Source organism: Apostichopus japonicus, chromosome 20 (assembly GCF_037975245.1).
Source record: "Apostichopus japonicus isolate 1M-3 chromosome 20, ASM3797524v1, whole genome shotgun sequence".
Classification (NCBI taxonomy): domain Eukaryota; kingdom Metazoa; phylum Echinodermata; class Holothuroidea; order Aspidochirotida; family Stichopodidae; genus Apostichopus; species Apostichopus japonicus.
Window position 1 is genome coordinate 33,302,298 of NC_092580.1, and position 18,698 is coordinate 33,320,995.

General features: G+C 37.7%; 1 protein-coding gene across 1 annotated transcript; it reads right to left on the bottom strand.

Annotated features, from left to right (window-relative positions):
• Nucleotides 1-143: 143 nt before the first annotated feature.
• On the bottom strand, nt 144-17,003 carry LOC139962185 (coatomer subunit gamma-2-like). The gene is made up of 20 exons (XM_071962161.1): nt 16,848-17,003; nt 15,784-15,836; nt 15,223-15,375; nt 14,683-14,838; nt 14,057-14,149; nt 11,740-11,943; nt 11,408-11,448; nt 11,003-11,057; nt 10,324-10,470; nt 9,352-9,636; nt 8,372-8,615; nt 7,252-7,327; nt 6,470-6,573; nt 5,383-5,511; nt 4,501-4,566; nt 4,137-4,276; nt 3,464-3,632; nt 2,994-3,091; nt 2,571-2,706; nt 144-1,898 (listed from the first exon to the last, which is right to left on the bottom strand). Exons 1-20 carry the CDS (start codon nt 16,882-16,884, stop codon nt 1,669-1,671), a joined length of 2,616 nt encoding a protein of 871 aa, XP_071818262.1. The 5' UTR covers nt 16,885-17,003; the 3' UTR covers nt 144-1,668.
• Nucleotides 17,004-18,698: the final 1,695 nt, after the last annotated feature.

Genomic DNA, 18,698 nt, shown 5'->3' on the forward strand with positions numbered 1-18,698 from the left:
TGAAACACTTGATCTTGCAAAGGCCAATCACAATGAATACTCAGGCACTATTCAATGATAATATTATACAACATGACATGCAAAGACCACCTTAAATAAAAGCAATAGAGAAAGAAAGATGAAATAAATGACAAAAAATGTAATTCAAGGAAATGTCTCAAATATTTATTCATCAAATAAGATATGTTTACACATCCAACGATATTAAGCAATACTTTGTCATATAGCAAACAAGTGAAGAATGGTGTATTATTAAACTTTTTTAACATATTTGTTGAGGGAAACTCTCTCAACTTGAAAATCTAACCTGCAAAGTCACTAGGAAGCAATTCTGACTATAACTCAAAAGATAACCTGAATTCAGCCACCATTGCATTCATGCACTGACTATTATTTTAATTAATTAATTACTAAGTACTGCATGATTAGCATCCTGCCAATACCTTTTGAGTAACTAGGACGCATTAATGGTGACAACTAAGTGACCAGAGTCACTCCTCGTCTCCAGCTGAACAGCTCTCTTCTTTATAGAATTTGTTGAATTTTGTTCAACAAATTGGCTGTAACAATTGCTTATAACAGAACCATTATTATTATCATAAAAAGTAGCTTTCTCCCGACCTTCAGGACAGTTCTTCTACAGTACATTAACCTAGAGAATATAAATGTTCTCCAATCAACTTCACCACAAGGGAGATATATTTATTTGGAATGCTTAACTGTTCTGTTTAGCTCATCTATGAAGGTCCTTTCACAATACAGCCAAACTACATTTAGTGAAGAGAAAAACAAATACAGAGTGAATTCTCAAGAAATATTTTGTACCTTTTCGTTAGCTAAATCTCTAGCTTCATATTAAAAAGGAATGGGTTTATTTCATCAGCAGTAATATACTAGTAACCTTCTGGAATATGCCCAAAGCCACAAGCTTTCCATGCATTCAATGACTGAATATGTCCAGAGCTACAAGCTATCCATGCATTCAATGAATAAATACAGGATTGGTTTGAAGGTAGGTTTGGGGTAGTGAGGGGAGGGGCTTAGGATCTTACATCAGCAGTTTTTATTCAAAATAATATTTAAATAAATAGGAGAAGACTCAGAAGAGAATACCTATCTTTTGGCCACGACCTTTGTTACCATGATCCCAAAAGTTATCCAACGCATTTCAAAAGATATCCAACACACTTGTAGCTGTTAGTCACAAGCAGCATTGTGTCTTGTGGTTATAAATATTCATAAAGTAAATACGAAACATACTCAGACCAGGAGATAAACTAATAAGCATTATTTCTGATGCGTTGGTAAACCCTTCTCTCTCCTTTTGTACTGGCCGAGAAAAAAAGTTGTAGCAACCCCTGGGATTGAGTCAGTTTGTGATATGATTACAATTTGACAAATTAAGACAACGGTTAACATTAGATCAATAGCCACAACCATGACATGACCACTAGTAGAATAAGTTAGATTCTGTAGGATTGATAGCTTCTGTGAACAAGTTAAGCTGTGCAGTTAAACTTTTTTTCATTTCCAAATAAATTCTCGTAAAATAAATCTGATGATCATAATATGTTTTTTTTCTTGGAGGTCCTTTCACAAAGATGCAAAAGTAAGACCGATTTAATTAAACAGATATAAAAGAAACGCCAAAAGAAATCATTCCTCTCCTCAACCGACGGCAGAAGTGATCAATTCGCTGATTTCTGGATCAGTACTGCGAACAGTAATCTGCATGGTGACTGTATCCTGCAGGGCGAGTCTGGACTTCACCAGGACATCGACGCCCCCCCTGAACACCCCCGCCAGGTAGAGAGAGTGTGAACTCTTGCCTTCCGGTACCTTGTCTGACCTTTCGCACGGTTGCATGCCCAGGAAACTTACTATATTATTGATAGCCTCTGTGGGTGAAAAGGAGAATTGGTGAATACGTTACACCAACTGATAAACTGAAAGTATTTACTTAGAACGTAGCATGACAGGTCAACGTCTCTGACAAAATCAAATATCTGTGTTTACAACAACAAAGTCGAAACCTTTCTCTTACTTTCAGATGTAAGAAATATCAACCCTTACCATCTGAATTCTGACAGATGTACCTAAAAATTTATCATGGAAAGCATAATCCACTAGAAACTCAGGGGGTAAACAGGAAATATCCATATCAGATACAAAAACATCTGAAGGATTTTCTAAAAATCACCGTTTTTTAAAGTTTGTAGAGACAGTTGATTAGACAATTAGCAACCAGAGCAGTGCCAAAACAATGTTCTCACCAAATGGTATATCTAATGAAACAAGACAAACAATAATACACACTTCAAAGACTTACTTCAATTTGTCAGTTGGCACTTCAAGTAATATTAAGCTTTTGCAGTTTTTAAATTTGTTAAGCTTTCAATTTTTCTGATTAAAATCTGTCAGCCCAGTTTACCACTCTGATGATAGTCAGTATGAGATGACTTAATTTCTCTCTTAATATATTCATTAGACCCTGTTGAAGTAGCCTAGGTAATTGCTACTCTATTACATCTATGGAAAGGGAAATAAACAGAAAAAAAGGGAAAACAGACCTTCTAAAGTCTTTGCTGACAGAGCAAACGTCTCTTCGAGTTCATGTTCGTCTCCAATCTCTTCCCAGGAGGCCATAAAGTTTGGTTTCATCACCCTCTGTACATGGTCTGAAAATGTGAGCTCAGCATCCTCCAACTGAAATGGAATTAAAATTGTTCAATTGATGTGAATGGAGGGCAATGAATATTCATGAAGTCAGTCTGGAAACATGAAGAATGCTTCTTGAGTCACTTAACAACTGTATGTTCTGGTTATATTGAAATCACTTGATGAACTTTATTCTTTTTATAGTTACATAGCACCCCCTACTTCAAGGTGTCCTTGGTGAGTCAGGAACTAATTCCGTATTCTAGTTTTAATTGATATGATGATCCATAATCACTTATATCATCGTTCGATTAATAATTATTCGGGGCACTTACCACATATTCGTCTTCATAGCCATCTTCGTCCGCTTCTCCAGTGTTAGGATCGCAGTCTTTCACTGAGTACTTTAATGTGTTACTAAATATAGATGAAACTGGGGGAAGAAAAAAAAGAATTATAAATTATTGCAATTTGATAGTAACATTTGTTGATCATTTCATCCTGCAACTGTTCGGGATCACAACAATGATCAATTTATTACCGGACATGGTAGATGGCTTATGAAAACTAAAGGGCTACCTTCTCCAGAGCAAGAATTCAAAGCAGAGTCAAGAATTGTGCAGTGCATCATAAATGACTGGTTACTGATTATGATTATTTATCAGTCAAATATGAGAAACATAATTTCAAACATAATTTGTACAACTAACATTTCCCCTGGCGCTCCCTACCTCGATCCAACGCTCCACCCAACCCTTCCCACACTTGTGTATGTGTATATAACTGTTAATAGTACAATACTGACCTTCTGTGTTATCTTCTGGAAGCTGTACTAGTGTGTATGTGATACCTGGTTGGTTGTATTTCAGCACCGGTGCTGTTACCACTGATTCCACCTCAAAGCCCTCTGCTGAGTCCATTTGTACGTATACTTCTTCCAATTGCTGATCGTTCAGTGTATTTGTGCAATCAAACTATAACGAGGACCAAAAACATATCAACATAAAATATGAAAATATCTTGCTAAGCATAACAGTATTAGCAACTAGCTCCATTCACAACAATCATAAAGATATATTAAGCACGACAGAATTGCTACTAACCAACTCATAACATACCAGTGACAAGAAAAATGCCAAGTACCTGTCAAGCATGACAGTGTAACTAACCAGCTCATTACATAGCAATCATTTCATATTACTTCATATCTTTAACATTTTTTATTGATATTTTTTTATTTATTTTTTAATTCCCCCCACCCTCACAACAATATCACATATATACATATATATCCTACATGAAAGCATTGGTGAAACAGAAGAAACATTTCAAAGATCTCACCGATCATGAGAGGGTCACCTGCAACTTGCACATCATGGAAAATGAAAATAATTTAAGCACCGGTCAACCAGGACATTGTTACCAACTCAGTTGTTTACATAACAATGACGAAGAAACATATTTTTTTCTTTCTTTACCTGAAACACGACATGTTTTGAGAAAGTGTGTTTGATGCAACGAACAATGTATTCCGTCTCTGACTCTGTAAGTTCAGCAGGTTTACTAGATTTGAAGAGAGGACCGATGTGTGCAAACTCTGGAATGGCAGCAAGTTGTTCTGTAGGAGATAACAAAAATAAATATCACATACCACATGAACCTGCAATAATAACAAATGGAAGAAAATAAGCTGAGAGTTCTACCAGCCCACACTACCACAAAACTTTAATTCTTGGAACAAGATCTTTGCAACAGTCCTTTCACCCACCCATCCAACCCCCCCCCACTCCCCCAAATTACCAACATTCATGGAATTAAAAAAGTTAGGTATATCTTGCTTACCAGCATATATTTCTTGTGTTGGAGCTGAGGCCTTCTCGGCTGGTCGTGAGGTGGGACCGAGATCGCCTGGTAGAAAGAAAAGTACAAAATGAAACAAACCTATAACTATGTTGTCAAATAATGTGACTAAAAGAAAAGAAAAGAACAAAATATGAAAGCTGACACTTCCTGAGTCAGAACTAACAGAATATTCTGTTCAGATATGTTCACCCCAAGTCTGTGAATTGGTGGTACCATCAGTTTAAGTAAGAATCGACTCACAATATCAACATTTTAATTCTAATACAGTGGAAACAGAAAAAAGATGTGGTATATGCCTTGCTTTGCTAGTCAAATTATGAAGTTGAGTAAGCCAGAAAATATTTCTCAATGAATCCCCAAATGAAAACTTCTTATAATAAGTAAATTGACACCACATATAGTTGCATCTACCATTTCAAGCCATACAAAAGACACAAACAAAAGATATATTTTTAAGCTGTGTGTTGGTATCACAACAGATGCTCGATCTACAGAAAATCTTGTTTGATTCTCAAGACAAATATCAACATGTTACTTTTGAAATCTACAAGATTTTAATAATTATATCCCTAAGCCTACCCTACCTTGCATATTAAATGCTGGACACTTGCTATCATCTCTGTCAACTGATAAGAGCAATCACCAACTTGTCTCAACTGTTTGAGACATCAATTTCAGGTCACAACACTTGCACATAACAATCGTTATTTGAGTGGCGAACAATTGGATCAACCTTAATATACACTAAGGTCGTAAAAATCTTACAACAGAAGGTAATTATCGGCTTTAACAGAATATTACTGCTCTGACATCATAGAATATGACCATGATAAGAAAAAGAAAAAAAGAACAAAAACTCACTTTTGACTTTCTTTTCACCAAACGGTTGTGTATCCAATGGCACTGTTTTCATATCAAATGGTTGCTCAGAAGGTTCCAGGGTGTAGTGGTGGAGGGCCCTCTCCAGACCGACAACAGACACCGAAAGTCCTGAGGTAAAACAATGACAATCATTAACAAGGAGGTCATGTGATGGTTAGTTCAGAGCAGACTCCAGCAGCAGTTATGGTTACAATGAATATTCATGACAATATTAAACTATGTGTCTTTGATGACAAGAGTATTGTAGAGAGAATATATACTGTATATTGCCACTTAATGTCACATTCCACACTTAAAACATATTGAGATATGTACAGTAATACAAGGTTGTACTGGACAAAGAGATAGTGGTGGGGATACTACAAAACACTACAAAATCACACATCTTTTATGTTCTTGACATGCATACCTTGTTTATCTGTTCACAAATGCACTTGAATGCCTGACCGCCCCCTTCCCTTCCGAACTGGCACTCCCCCCCCACACCATGTGTCAAGGACACGCTTTAGTCAGTCAAACATGGATGAAAATTTCAAAGACATGTCCGATAATCATGACCATAATGAATCACTGTATGAAGGGGACTGACCACCCAGTCATAATAAAAGAGACTGGAAGGTTAATTATCCTTCAAGCTTTCTCTGGCACAGGTGTACAAGCCACTTGACAAAAGGTACTCAAGCGGCAAGTATTACAAATGTGCCTGGAATCGTTTTAGGAATACTACAAAACATGGAGGGAACAACATTGGCATTTTGTTTTTTTTCATTTTCTAATCCTAAAGCAGTGAATGTAGAAAGGTTCCCTCATATAAAAGTTGCTATGGAGCTAGTGGACTTTATCAGATACCAAATAAATGAGTCCTGGCATAGTTGAAAGTTGTGAATTTAAAAACAAAATCACACATCTTTTATGTTCTTGACATGCATACCTTGTTTACCTGTTCACAAAGGCACATGAATGCCTGACTGACCCCCATACCTCTGAACTGACACTTGAACTTCCACCACCCCCCCCCCCCCAACATGTGCCATCCCAGTACAAACATTACTGTGACAAGACTAACCATTTAATATATATGCTGAGTTGAGAGCTTTCTGGTTTTCTGCCAGGACGCTCAGATAGAATGTAGCTCTGTCTCTGACCTCATCATCACTGTCCAACAACGACCTGCAGAAAGATAAATAGCACGTCCTCTGTTTCTTCGATTGGAAACAAATACATTAGGCACTAGTGTGAAATTGATCTTCTTGACCGGCAGGACTGCACCAAAGTCCTGAATATTTCGGTCATTCTTTTCTCCGAGCAATCCAAATATTTTAACCACATGCAAAGGCATGATCATTTCTGTCTTAACCAAGTGATACAGATGCATAATGTTGTATATTTTCAAAGTGGGCTTATGGATCTATCATGCAGATTGGGGATTTCAGTTTTGTGAGACAGTAATTTGCATGAAGCAAAGCCTATCAATTCCTTGTGATACTTCGCCAGAAAAAAAGGCATAAGCAAGCAAAAACGCATCGGAATAACTTGACAATTCCTGTAACACTCAAAGGAGATTCACACATGATTCAATTATCGAATACAGAGAAACAGCTGAGTTGCGTAGTGTAGCACAAGTTAAGGAGACATAATATGCACATGGAACTACATGCAAGTCAATGTTAAAAGCATACAGCAAATTGGGCCATGTACTGAATTGCATCGCTGATTCGCTTCAGATGCTAACTTGAGGAGGGGCTCCTGCTAACTGTTACGAGCTATAATCTAAATATAATTAAGTCATGCAAATCAATTTTGTTAAGCTGTGGAGCTACAAAGTAACGAGGAAGCAGGGATACTTACCTCTCTAACAGAACCAAGATACTGGGAAGGAGAGCCTCACAGTGGGCACCAAACTTGGCCAACGAACTCACAGCAGCTGAGAGAGATAATGTGAAGTTAATTGAGTGGCGGTTGTACCGGCTGCATACAGGGTCCTGACCCGATTAATTACAAAATGTTTGGAGGGGACTGACCAACCAGCCATGATAATAGAGACTGGTAGGTTAATTAACCTTCAAATGTTTCTCTTGCACAGAGTGTTGTAAGCCACTTGACATAGGTACCCAAGCAGCAGGTATTACAAATTGTGCCTTGTATCTTACAGCATAGAAAACAGGGATGAGCCAGCGGTAAAAAAAAAATCACGGAACTTTGCCAAACTTGCGGTATAGGCTCCAGTTCGTATGCAACAGTGTGTAAGGATAATAGTTCTTGTCACAGAGGTAGAAAAGAAACCATGGATATTCCGCGAATTTGCGGAAAAAGCTCATGCCTGAGAAAAGTATCGAATTGTAGCTCATGATTCTTCCACACAGAATAATTCTCTTCAAATTAAGATTTCCACAAGACTGAACAAGAAATGCACAGATCTCAAGCTATCTCAAAGTTATTCTACGACGAACGTTGGAAATTAAAGAATTAAAGATAATTAAAGAAAGTTGTTTATAGCTCTTTTTGGATTGAAGTTTTACAGCTAGACTCACAGGAGTCTGAAGAGTGCAACTGTTTTGAACGTCATCCACAAATACGAAACATATCTGCAATGCAATACGATAATACCATGGAAACAAACATGTATATACATGTTAAACTGAGGGCCCCTACTATGCAACATACATGAGTTATGTGTGTTCGTGGTAATCGGGGAATAACTTATTTGGCATTGCATACCAGATAGGCAAAATGGTAAAAATTTGCTATACAAGTTCAGAGATGACAAAACTGGTACACAAAATTATTCCCTGGTAATACTAACATATAAGCAAGCCTGTATAACTGCACAAATAATTATGATTTCGTACTTCATTTTTACAAGTTGGTACAAATATTGCATCATACTGGGATGCATGTAGTGAGTGTGTGTCTGTGGGGTGGAGGAGTTGGGTGGGGGGGGGGAGCGGAGTTACAAGAGTAAGCTCACCTGCACGTATGGCAGCATTCTCTAAGATCACACGATTGTAGATGAATCTGATGTACTTGGCTGGGTTCAGTGTCCTTGGGCCCTCTTGACCAAGGAGATGTAAGATGCGAGTGGCTAGGGAGGTGTGCTCACAGTCCTCTATGAACTCACAGAGATGAGATAAGCCTGCCTCTTTGGCTTCTGGGTTTTCCTCAATAATTCCAACCAGACTGTTCACAATGGCCTTCTTGTACTCGTAACCACCCTATAGAAAAAGAGGGGCAAGACACGAAAGGCAATAGCAATTAGCAGCAGGATACGACACAGCATTTTCAATGTAGCTACTCTATGGGTGTAGCTACTCAATATGAGCGTAGCTTCTCTATGAGTGCAGCTATCTATGAGTGTAACTAATCTATGAGTTTAGCTACTCTATGAGTGTAGCTACTCTATGAGTGCAGCTACTCTATGAGTGTAGCTACTCTATGAGTGCAGCTTCTCTATGAGTGTAGCTACTATATGAGTGTAGCTACTCTATGAGTGTAGCTACTCTATGAGTGTAGCTACTCTATGAGTGTAGCTACTCTACGAGAGTAGCTACTCTACGAGTGTAGCTTCTCTACGAGTGTAGCTAATCTATATGAGTGTAGCTAATCTATGAGTGTAGCTACTCTGAGTGTAGCTACACTATGACAGTAGCTACTCTATGAGTATAGCTACTCCATGAGTGTAGCCACTCTATGAGTGTAGCCACTCTATGAGTGTAGCTACTCTATGAGAGTAGCTACTCTATGAGTGTAGCCACTCTGAGTGTAGCTTCTTTATGAGTGTAGCTAGTCTATATGAGTGTAGCTAATCTATGAGTCTAGCTAATCTATGAGTCTAGCTACTCTATGAGTCTAGCTACTCTATGAGTCTAGCTACTCAGAGCCCTACTACACAAGTTGTATTGAAGGTGATATGGAATCTTCAAAGGAAGAACAAAACCAACGTAAACTTACATCATCCCTGAGCATGGAAGCCAGGAAGTTCATCATGACGGTGTACTTGCGGGGAAACTTTGAACAGAGCGAGCTGACGGCATCGACTACCACGACTTTGAACTCGTCCGAGATGTCTGACATGAATGTACCGATCTGTTTCATCAGTCGATCAATACTGCTCTCACTTCCAGTCTTGAGGAGCGTCGTGATGGCAAGGGTTGCTATGCTGCGATTCACATCCGTGATGAGATTTTCCAGGTCAAGATTGCAAGCGGTGACGGCAGCGGGATGTGTCATGGCAACCTTAGTGGGATGGAATGAATAGTTACAAATAAGTCATTGTTTTCACTGTAGGTATGAGTTTTCCTGGGATAACCACTGAATTATAAATCCAATTAATATATTAACTTGATAAATGAATGTATAATACAATATTATGAATCACTGTATGAAGGGGACTGACCACCCAGTCATAATAATAGAGACTGGAAGGTTAATTATCCTTCAAGCTTTCTCTGGCACAGGTGTACAAGCCACTTGACAAAAGGTACTCAAGCAGCAGGTATTACAAATGTGCCTGGAATCATTTTAAGTGTAGCTAATATCTAACAGTTACAAATATAAATATAGCAGCAGTCTTTAAAATTTTGAATTAAAATCAGCCTTCAGTCTTGAGTTACAACTTCAGGTGACCAGTCTGTGATTTGTAAACACTCGTTGCGGTCACGTCAGCTGAAAGGTCTCATTTGAGAAGAAATTGAGACCATAACAACTTCTGACTTCTTGCTAGACCGACCCAAACTAACCGATATTAGAATAACATCACATCTCTTGTCACCATGTCAACCAATCACAACAGTTTTCTACTGAGCATATTCAAGACACCACCTGATTGGTCTGTATGAGTGCACAGAGGTATGTAGACCTGTCCATGGTACTAACTAAAACCGTGTCTTTTAGACCTGATCCTGCAAGATTGATTTGACATACCTTGTTAAGAGTCTTGGTGGCTGCAAACCTGAGCGTTGGCTTGGGAGAGCTCAGGAAGAGTTGTAGGACAGAGACTGCCGGGGCTAGCTCCCTGGCAGAGGTATCCTTCATGTTAACGATGGCATGAGCAGCTTCATAAATCACCATCTGGATCGCAAAGATCATTAATTGGATTAATTGTGTTTAATTACATGAAGCTTGAATACTTGAACACAAGATCAATCATGTATCTTGGTTTTAATTGGGCAATAAGCTATTAAAAATCAGTCAAGCTGCTAAATGAACTGCAATATCTGTACATACCGTACAAACCTTAGCATTAGGCAATCTCTATTAATAAACTCTTCACTTACTTCACTCAAAACCTTTCTTGGCAAAAGTGTTACTAATAAAGACTTGTCAGGCAGGATAGCTAGATATCTTGATAAGTATTTATTCATTTATTTATTTATGCATACATATATATATGTATATTTATATATATATTTATTTATTTATTTATTTATTTACTTATTTATTATATTTATATATATATTTATTTTATTTATTTATTTATATATTTATTTATTTATTTATTTATGTATATTCATTTATTTATGCCTCTCATTACTCCATGTACAGACAATCATCCTCATCGTAGCTTCAAGTCATCTTAGAACAGACAAGACCTGTTACTTACCTCACTCTTGTGACGAAGACAACTTTCTATGAAATCAACCAGAGGACTTGCATCTCTGTTGAAGATAAATAACAACGAAATTAAATAATACACTAGCATGGATACCCTGGTCTTGTCTTGTCAAAAATACTAATCATCTTGTTAAAATAGGGATAATTTACTTTGTTCGAGATAACGAGTCTTAATTATTACTGCAGGAAAATCTTATCATATCCCTTATGAAAATTTGCCCACAAGTGACCCCTCGGCCGGGGGGGGGGGTGGAATTCACTGGGGTTAAGAAAAAGAAGGTAACTTATTTAACTAGAAATTCCACCAAGATAAGTTACAATTGTAGTGTACATGTGTCATAATTAAAAACATAGAAACATCAAAATTAAAAATCTCCTCAAAACAAAATCTTACCGATACTCTTCCTTCTCAAGGAGCTTGGCAGAAATACGAATCTGTTGTCGGAAAAACGCAGATAAATGAAACAAATTAGAATAATTTTTGGAAAAACCCCTTAAGATTTGTGGTAAAATATACTTTGTTATTTACACATATTATTTTCATTATTTCAACAAAACAGAAGTGATGCATTATCCCCCCCCCCACCCCGCCCCCATCATTCACCAACAATTAAAAACTGCACCACATTCTACAGCAGATGTTGTTAACTGTTAATTCAGTGTCCCCAACTCTCTCGCCTGTGTGTCTATAGAGTGACGTAGCTTGACTTAGATCTGTTAGCTTACCAGAAGACAAGTCGCATATGGCGACTTCAAGCCTCCTTTGGTGTACTTGGACACCATCTTGGACACTGCCATGGGGTCATTTTTCCTGACGTAGTGGAGTAGGCCGAGGGCGTGGTACTGGACCATGATGTTATCACTGGAAGCGGCCTCTTGTACCTCGTTGACCCATCGTCGGACAACCTCCGGGTTCTGCTTCATAATGTGCTATAATATAAAAGACAGATTGGACGTTGTAAAACATGGGTTAACCTTCTAAACGGATACCTGGCAGAAATCAGCTTATAGCAACAACCAGAGACCATCAACTTAAACATATCTTAGAGTCGCTTTTTGCTTTAATTTCTGTAAACTTTTTACACAATAAAATGTGATGAATACTAAGGATTTATATAATACTAGGCATTTACATGTGCATAGGAGAAATCTTATAGAATCAATTGGTATGAGTAATTCCTTGTTAATTAACCTTTGTTTAATGCCCAAAACAATTGATAGAGCTGCCCTACTTGACTTTGATCAAATGTAACATTGTTTTAAGCATGTTGGCAAGATTTGGCAATTTAAGTAAACCAAACGAAGAAAAAAATAGGTTTTCTCCCCCAACAAATCCTCCTTTCAATCTACAAAACAGGGTGGGAATTTTACGGTACGCCGGTACGCTAGCATACTGGCATGAAAATATGGCTTACCAAAATAAGAAAATCAAATGGGCCTAGTACTACACACCCTTGTAATGAGCGTACCAAAAATTCTGACCGTAAGTGACTGCATCGGACTGTAGTAGGCTTATCTGCAATCTGCTTCTAAGTTACGGATTATTAATTTGTCGCGCAGCTAGCAAAAAGCACCAACGAACAGGCCGTACACAGCTGGCTGCTAGCTCAGCGATCGTGCCTGGACCGTCACATACCTACGACTAACTGTGTATGCATCGCAAATTATTCCAACTTCACACATGAACTACGCAATTGCCGACGGCAATTGCGTAGTTCATACTGTACATGTGCTCAGAATTTTCCCAGGTACCCTGCCAAACAACTGTGCGCTCATCCCCTGTCTAACACCTGTTTGTTAACATTTTTGGCACGTTTCCAAGAAACGTTTCATGGAGTATTCCCCATGATACACGAGGCACAGTTCATACACGCAGCACAAGATATCAAGCTATGGCCATCTTTATGAAAGTAAACCTTGTAATAAAATATGTTTTAGGCCACACGGCATGATTAACCAATGCTTAAAATTATTTCTATGTTCTTGTAGAAAACGTCAAGTTTGCAAAATACAATTAGTTGTGTTTTTGTAGTTACGTGAGATCCGTAACAGACGAGGTGGTTAGGCTATTTGCTATACACTTAACTATGGTAGGACATTATTTTTTCCGTATTTTTGGAAATTCTAGAAAATACTTTCTTTTCCCCCCGCTTAACACCAGATGTGGTCTTACGGTTTATTCAAAAATGGGTGTACTAGAGCCTTGTTTACATGACATTAGTTGTATGTAGCACGATATGCCAGTTTTGCGTGAATTTTTCGAAAGTGTTTTCCTGGATCTTTCGTAAAATTTGAAAGGACCCAACTTACTTTTCGTACACAATTGGTAATTTCTCTACTGATTTTCAGAGTTTTTTTACGATCTCCAGTCCATACATTTCCTTTGATCATGTATTTGAATAACTAATACCAAGTCGAGTATTCGACCTGGTATTGTCTGGTCGGAGAGTTCAACGTGATGGACAGGGATTGTAATTATTTCGATCGAACATGAATTGACTGGATTATCTGCGCCGCCGCTGTCGGCTCGATTTAAAGTACACTTGTGCCGCGAATCAGGAAGTTTTCACAAAAGGATAACAGCGTTCAGGTCATTGTGCTGTGCTTACCGATTCATGAATTGTGCTTACCAACTGAGAAATCTTGGCTCATGTTGGTAAGCACATTTCATCAAAAAATGAAAAAATGCTTACCAACTTTTTTTGCCGAATTCCCACCCTGCTACAAAACTCTTTCTTATGGAATGCTTTATCTGTTATCATAGCAACATGCTACACATTGCCTCACAAAATGCAGAGTCATTTCAGTTTTTGTATACAGAACCTTACTATTTTCAGTATTTTAACATTAACATACATGAACCTCAAAAGTGTTATAAATACAAGCACTCGATTATTCCCTGTTTCTCTGATAGAAGAACAGCACACTTTATTGGTAAGAAAAGTTACATTTTGAACAATAGTACTCTCTGACCAAAGACCTTTTGATTCATCTTCCAAACAAGCAGAGAGACGATAAGTACCAAAAGTTCGCAGAAACTCACCAATGAGGATGCCAGAGCTGCGCTGGAAACGCTTGGCACTTTGTCAACAATGGCTTGCTTCATAAACCGCTCTATGGCTTGAAGCATCGTACTCTGTGTATGGATGAACGAAAATGAAGCATATGTAAGTCATATGATTATGAACTTATTGAAGACCAAGCATCATTATCAAACTGTTGATTTGAACAATAAGTATGTTAATTTAATGCAAATGATTAACATCCAACTACAATTACACAATTCCGACCAGAGAGGATATGCAAATGATGTGGAAAGAGTGACAAAGAAACTTTAAGACCGAACTACATATTGTTTTTTTGTGTCTACCTTGGATAATTTCTTCTACATTGGACCAATGAAAGATTATTCTGTATAAACAAAGTTTAGCATGTACTTTTTCTCTCACAAGTTGAAGGTCGTTGGAGGTGATCAAACTTTAAGTTCATGTTACACTGAATGTTTATTAAGATGTATTGAAAGAAACATTGACAGTGTATCGTATAATGCTGGGCTAGTGATGCACAGAGAACACACATGCCTGTACCACACATTCGACGGCATTCCTGCGATCACATCCCAAAGGTCGAAAGTGATATACTCAAAGCAAAGATAATAAAGTTACTGACATCGGTGATTTTGCAGAGTGCTCGGATAGCTGCAGCTCGGTAAAGGTCCTCCTTGCCAGTCATATCCCTGGTCAGACTGCTGGTTACGATGATGACATCATCAGCGATATCAGCCATCTCCTTGATTAGAAGGTACACCATCCGACGAAGCGTCACCTGTAAAAAATGGAAAGGAGTGTGATTAGCCTTTACTTAATGTACTAGACATGATCGTAATGAGAACTGAGAAAAATGAATAGAGTTAAGGGTGCTCTATTAGAAAGAGGAACATTCGTACATGAAAATAATCCTCCAGCCTAAATTACAATGAAAGAAACAATAAGGGAGAGCATATTAGTATATGTGACAAGAATCAATTAGGGAGAGCATACTAGTATATATGACAAGAATCAATTAGGGACAGCATACTAGTATATATGACAAGAATCAATTAGGGACAGCATACTAGTATATATGACAGCAAAAAAAGAAAAAAAAGTAAGCTGATTGAAAAGGGGACCACAGCTGTTGACATAGAGGAAACAAAATCAGGCTACTTACATCACTTGACTGAAAAAGTTTTGTCATGGCAAAAAAAGTCCCTGTGGCTTCTGTTCTCCCAAATTGTTCTCCTTGGTTCAAGACATACATGATTTTTGTCAATGTGTGACAACATTTTCTTGGCTTGATTGGAGTTTCATTGAAAGAACGGGCCTGTAAAGCAAGGAGAAGGTAATTGGTTTTTCATTGTATAATTTGAATGATGCAAATTTATCAATAAAAAAAAATTAAAAAGGAAGAAAAAGGGAAACAAATTTCCCCAGTATTTTTCTTTTGAGGTTTATTCAATTTGCTTAATCTATAAATAATGAAATAGTAAGCTTCTGTGTAGATCAACTGATATCATGTACAAGAATGTGTTTACATTTATTTGGTTAATTGCATTTCCTATATATTTTTCACATTGTTTACACACATTGTTTACACGCCTGTTGTACATTCTTGAAAACCAAGACAGGGGAACACAGTGATTAACAGCAAAAATAAGAACCATGTTTCAAAACTCTGTTATTCCACTCTTATGTCATGTTGTGACCAAAACTAATATTCAAAAGTGTTTACCTCTTGGATGACAGTGCTCTTCTCCAGCCCTTGGAAGGGGTTAGATGAGGCACCTACAAAGAAAATGAAAACAAACACCAGTAATAAAGAAATGAAGCATTTGTTCACAACACACTGATCAATTCCCTTCCAAGCTTACTATCAATTTCTAAGAACAACAAAGTTAAAGCCATAAGACTTAATTGAGTAGACTGCTCAAATGATCTCTAAATGTATTGAATAGCTAGTCAAGGTTCTGATACTAGTATCCCACAAGCACTTACTATTTACACTTGTCTTGATATGCCTTGACACTACATTAAGGTACAAAGAAGCACACAACCATACAGTAATCTATGGTTTGAAATGTTCCATGGAAACTAATCTACAAATTTAGGCAAATTGAAATCTGCACTTTTATACAAAGCTATTCAGACATCCCAATGGCAGATGATACATCAGGCTTGCTAAGACTTCATTGTTATTGGTGGCATTAAGGATAGTCAATCCACACTGACCTTGGAATATATCAAATTTGGATTCTGTTTGTTTGATGACTTCAACTGACCCTCTGAAGGCAGAGTGAAGTTTTAAATTTATCTGTTTATTCTTAAGTTTTACCACCAAATACTAATGTGACTATGCGACCAGCATGTCCTAGCTTTGTCCTGGAGCATAGCCTAGGCCTACCAATCATAGTCGTTAGGCTGACACAAGTTACAATCATTCATAGTTTATTAGTAGACACAGGCCTTGTCTTATTTAGGCTGTTAAACAGTCTTTTCGGGAATCTTAAACTTCCCTGATTTAAACTAGGTCAAACTTAGGCTCACCCGTAATCCACAAACAGCACAATTGTACTCTAGCCGCTAACAGTAAAAGGTCGGCTACTAATACTAGCACAGTAACTCTGTTCACCCTAAGTTTGGCCTATTGCTTAGGCTACACAATATCTGCGAACACATACTTAATACACTAGGCCTAAGTTGCTAACGTTAGGACTTAATTGATCCTTGCTACGCTTGGTAAACAAAGGACGAATGTGTTCAAAATGTGCTTTGAAATAAAAATCAAAGTTAGAATACCTTCTTCTTCGTCCTTTTTGTCTCGCCTCAACATCATTATCTGGATCGTAAATGCTAGTAGAAAAATCCAGGTGTATCAGACACCGCAGCAGCCGTATTTTCGTGTGTAGAGTACACGTCAAGAGCAACACGAACCTTAGTTCAAAGGTCAATAAATTTTCGACACGGAGTGTAGAAGTAGCTCACCAGTCGTTTGCAAAGTCAAATATATACGTCATCACAATGCTACTCGCGACGAGGCTGTCGTGTACTTTGTAATGACACTGACGGGTGGTGGTGGGGGGGGGGGGGGTGATCTGTAGCCAGCAATCAACAGCAATTGTGTTATCAAACCTTATTTAATTGATGTAACCGGGTAAGCCAGAGCTTATTTTGCAGAGACCTAGCTTACAACGACATCATACAAAAGCAACCGTAATGAATGAACGTACAGTAAAATATGAACACATACACGGCTTACCAGTCAAAACGTCCCTTTACCAAAACTTCCCGTACCAAAACGTCCCCGCTTTTGGTCAAAACGTCCCCGTTGGTCAAAACGGCACCGTAAGTCGAAACGTCGCCGTCTATCACATTCATTCACAATTGTGAATATATATTAATTTTCATACTTTATATATAAATATATATAAATTTTCATACTTTTTCGAAAGCGAATTTTCAGCGGAACATAAAAAAAAAAAAGTCACGACATTCAACTTCACAAGTCACGACATTTTACGGAAGCAAATATTCGGAAAAAGCAAAAAAAAAAACATTAAACACATTATTAAATATTACATCTAAAAACTAAAAACATCCACACTTGCATTCCAACTGATTATAAAAGCGGGGACGTTTTGACTCACGGGGACGTTTTGACTGCGGGGACGTTTTGGTAAAAAGTGGGGACGTCTTGGTCTTAAAAAAGCGGGACGTTTTGGTAAAGGGACGTTTTGACTGGATACCCATATACGACAGATAATATTGCAGGTGGGGCAAGAAAGAATCACAAAGGATAAGTTTGTAAAAAGGTTTCAAAAGTTATGAAATCTGAGTCGTAAAATAATAACAGCTTAGTACCTATTGTGAGCATTCTCATGAGAAAGAAATGCTAAAAATAATTCCAACAGTTCACCATCTATCGAAGTCAAACATTGGAAACAATGTACAAGTTCCAAACTGCCACAGTGCAAACTAATGAAACAAACACGTCTTTATAGCCTCGATCTATTCTTACCAGAAATTTTCCCGGTTTCAAAAAATGATACCTTGACGGCCTGTCAACTTCATTTGAACAATTTGTTCAACTTACCGGGAAAGGTCTTAACTCCGGTAAACTATTCCAACCGACATTAAGGCTTATACCATGAGCTTTGATTTCTGTGTTCACAGACATCGAGTGATGGTTGTAATATATCATACAGGGTTACCCCCGCCATAGGCTCCGTCATCAAGTAGCATATATACGTCGCAACTCGATGTTATCAAGTTCGTCCAATCGTCATTTATGAGTTATTGGTATATAACTTATATCAAATCGTTATATTTTTGGCTGTGAAATACTCTTATTTTGCAAGGCTTTCACGTTTGCTAAAGAATGCATGACTTGTATCTACAACATACTAGACTTTTAACGAACAAAGCGTAAAAATTAGTTTGAAGAAACTTTTAAGTTGCATTCTCGTGTCTATACTATGCTATACTATACTATATACTATAATATACTATACTACACTGCACTATAATATACTATGTAGTAATATTCTAGTCACAACATAACCATACCATACCATACCATACCAAACCATACCATACCATACCATACCATACCATACAATACCATACCACACCATACCATACCATACCACA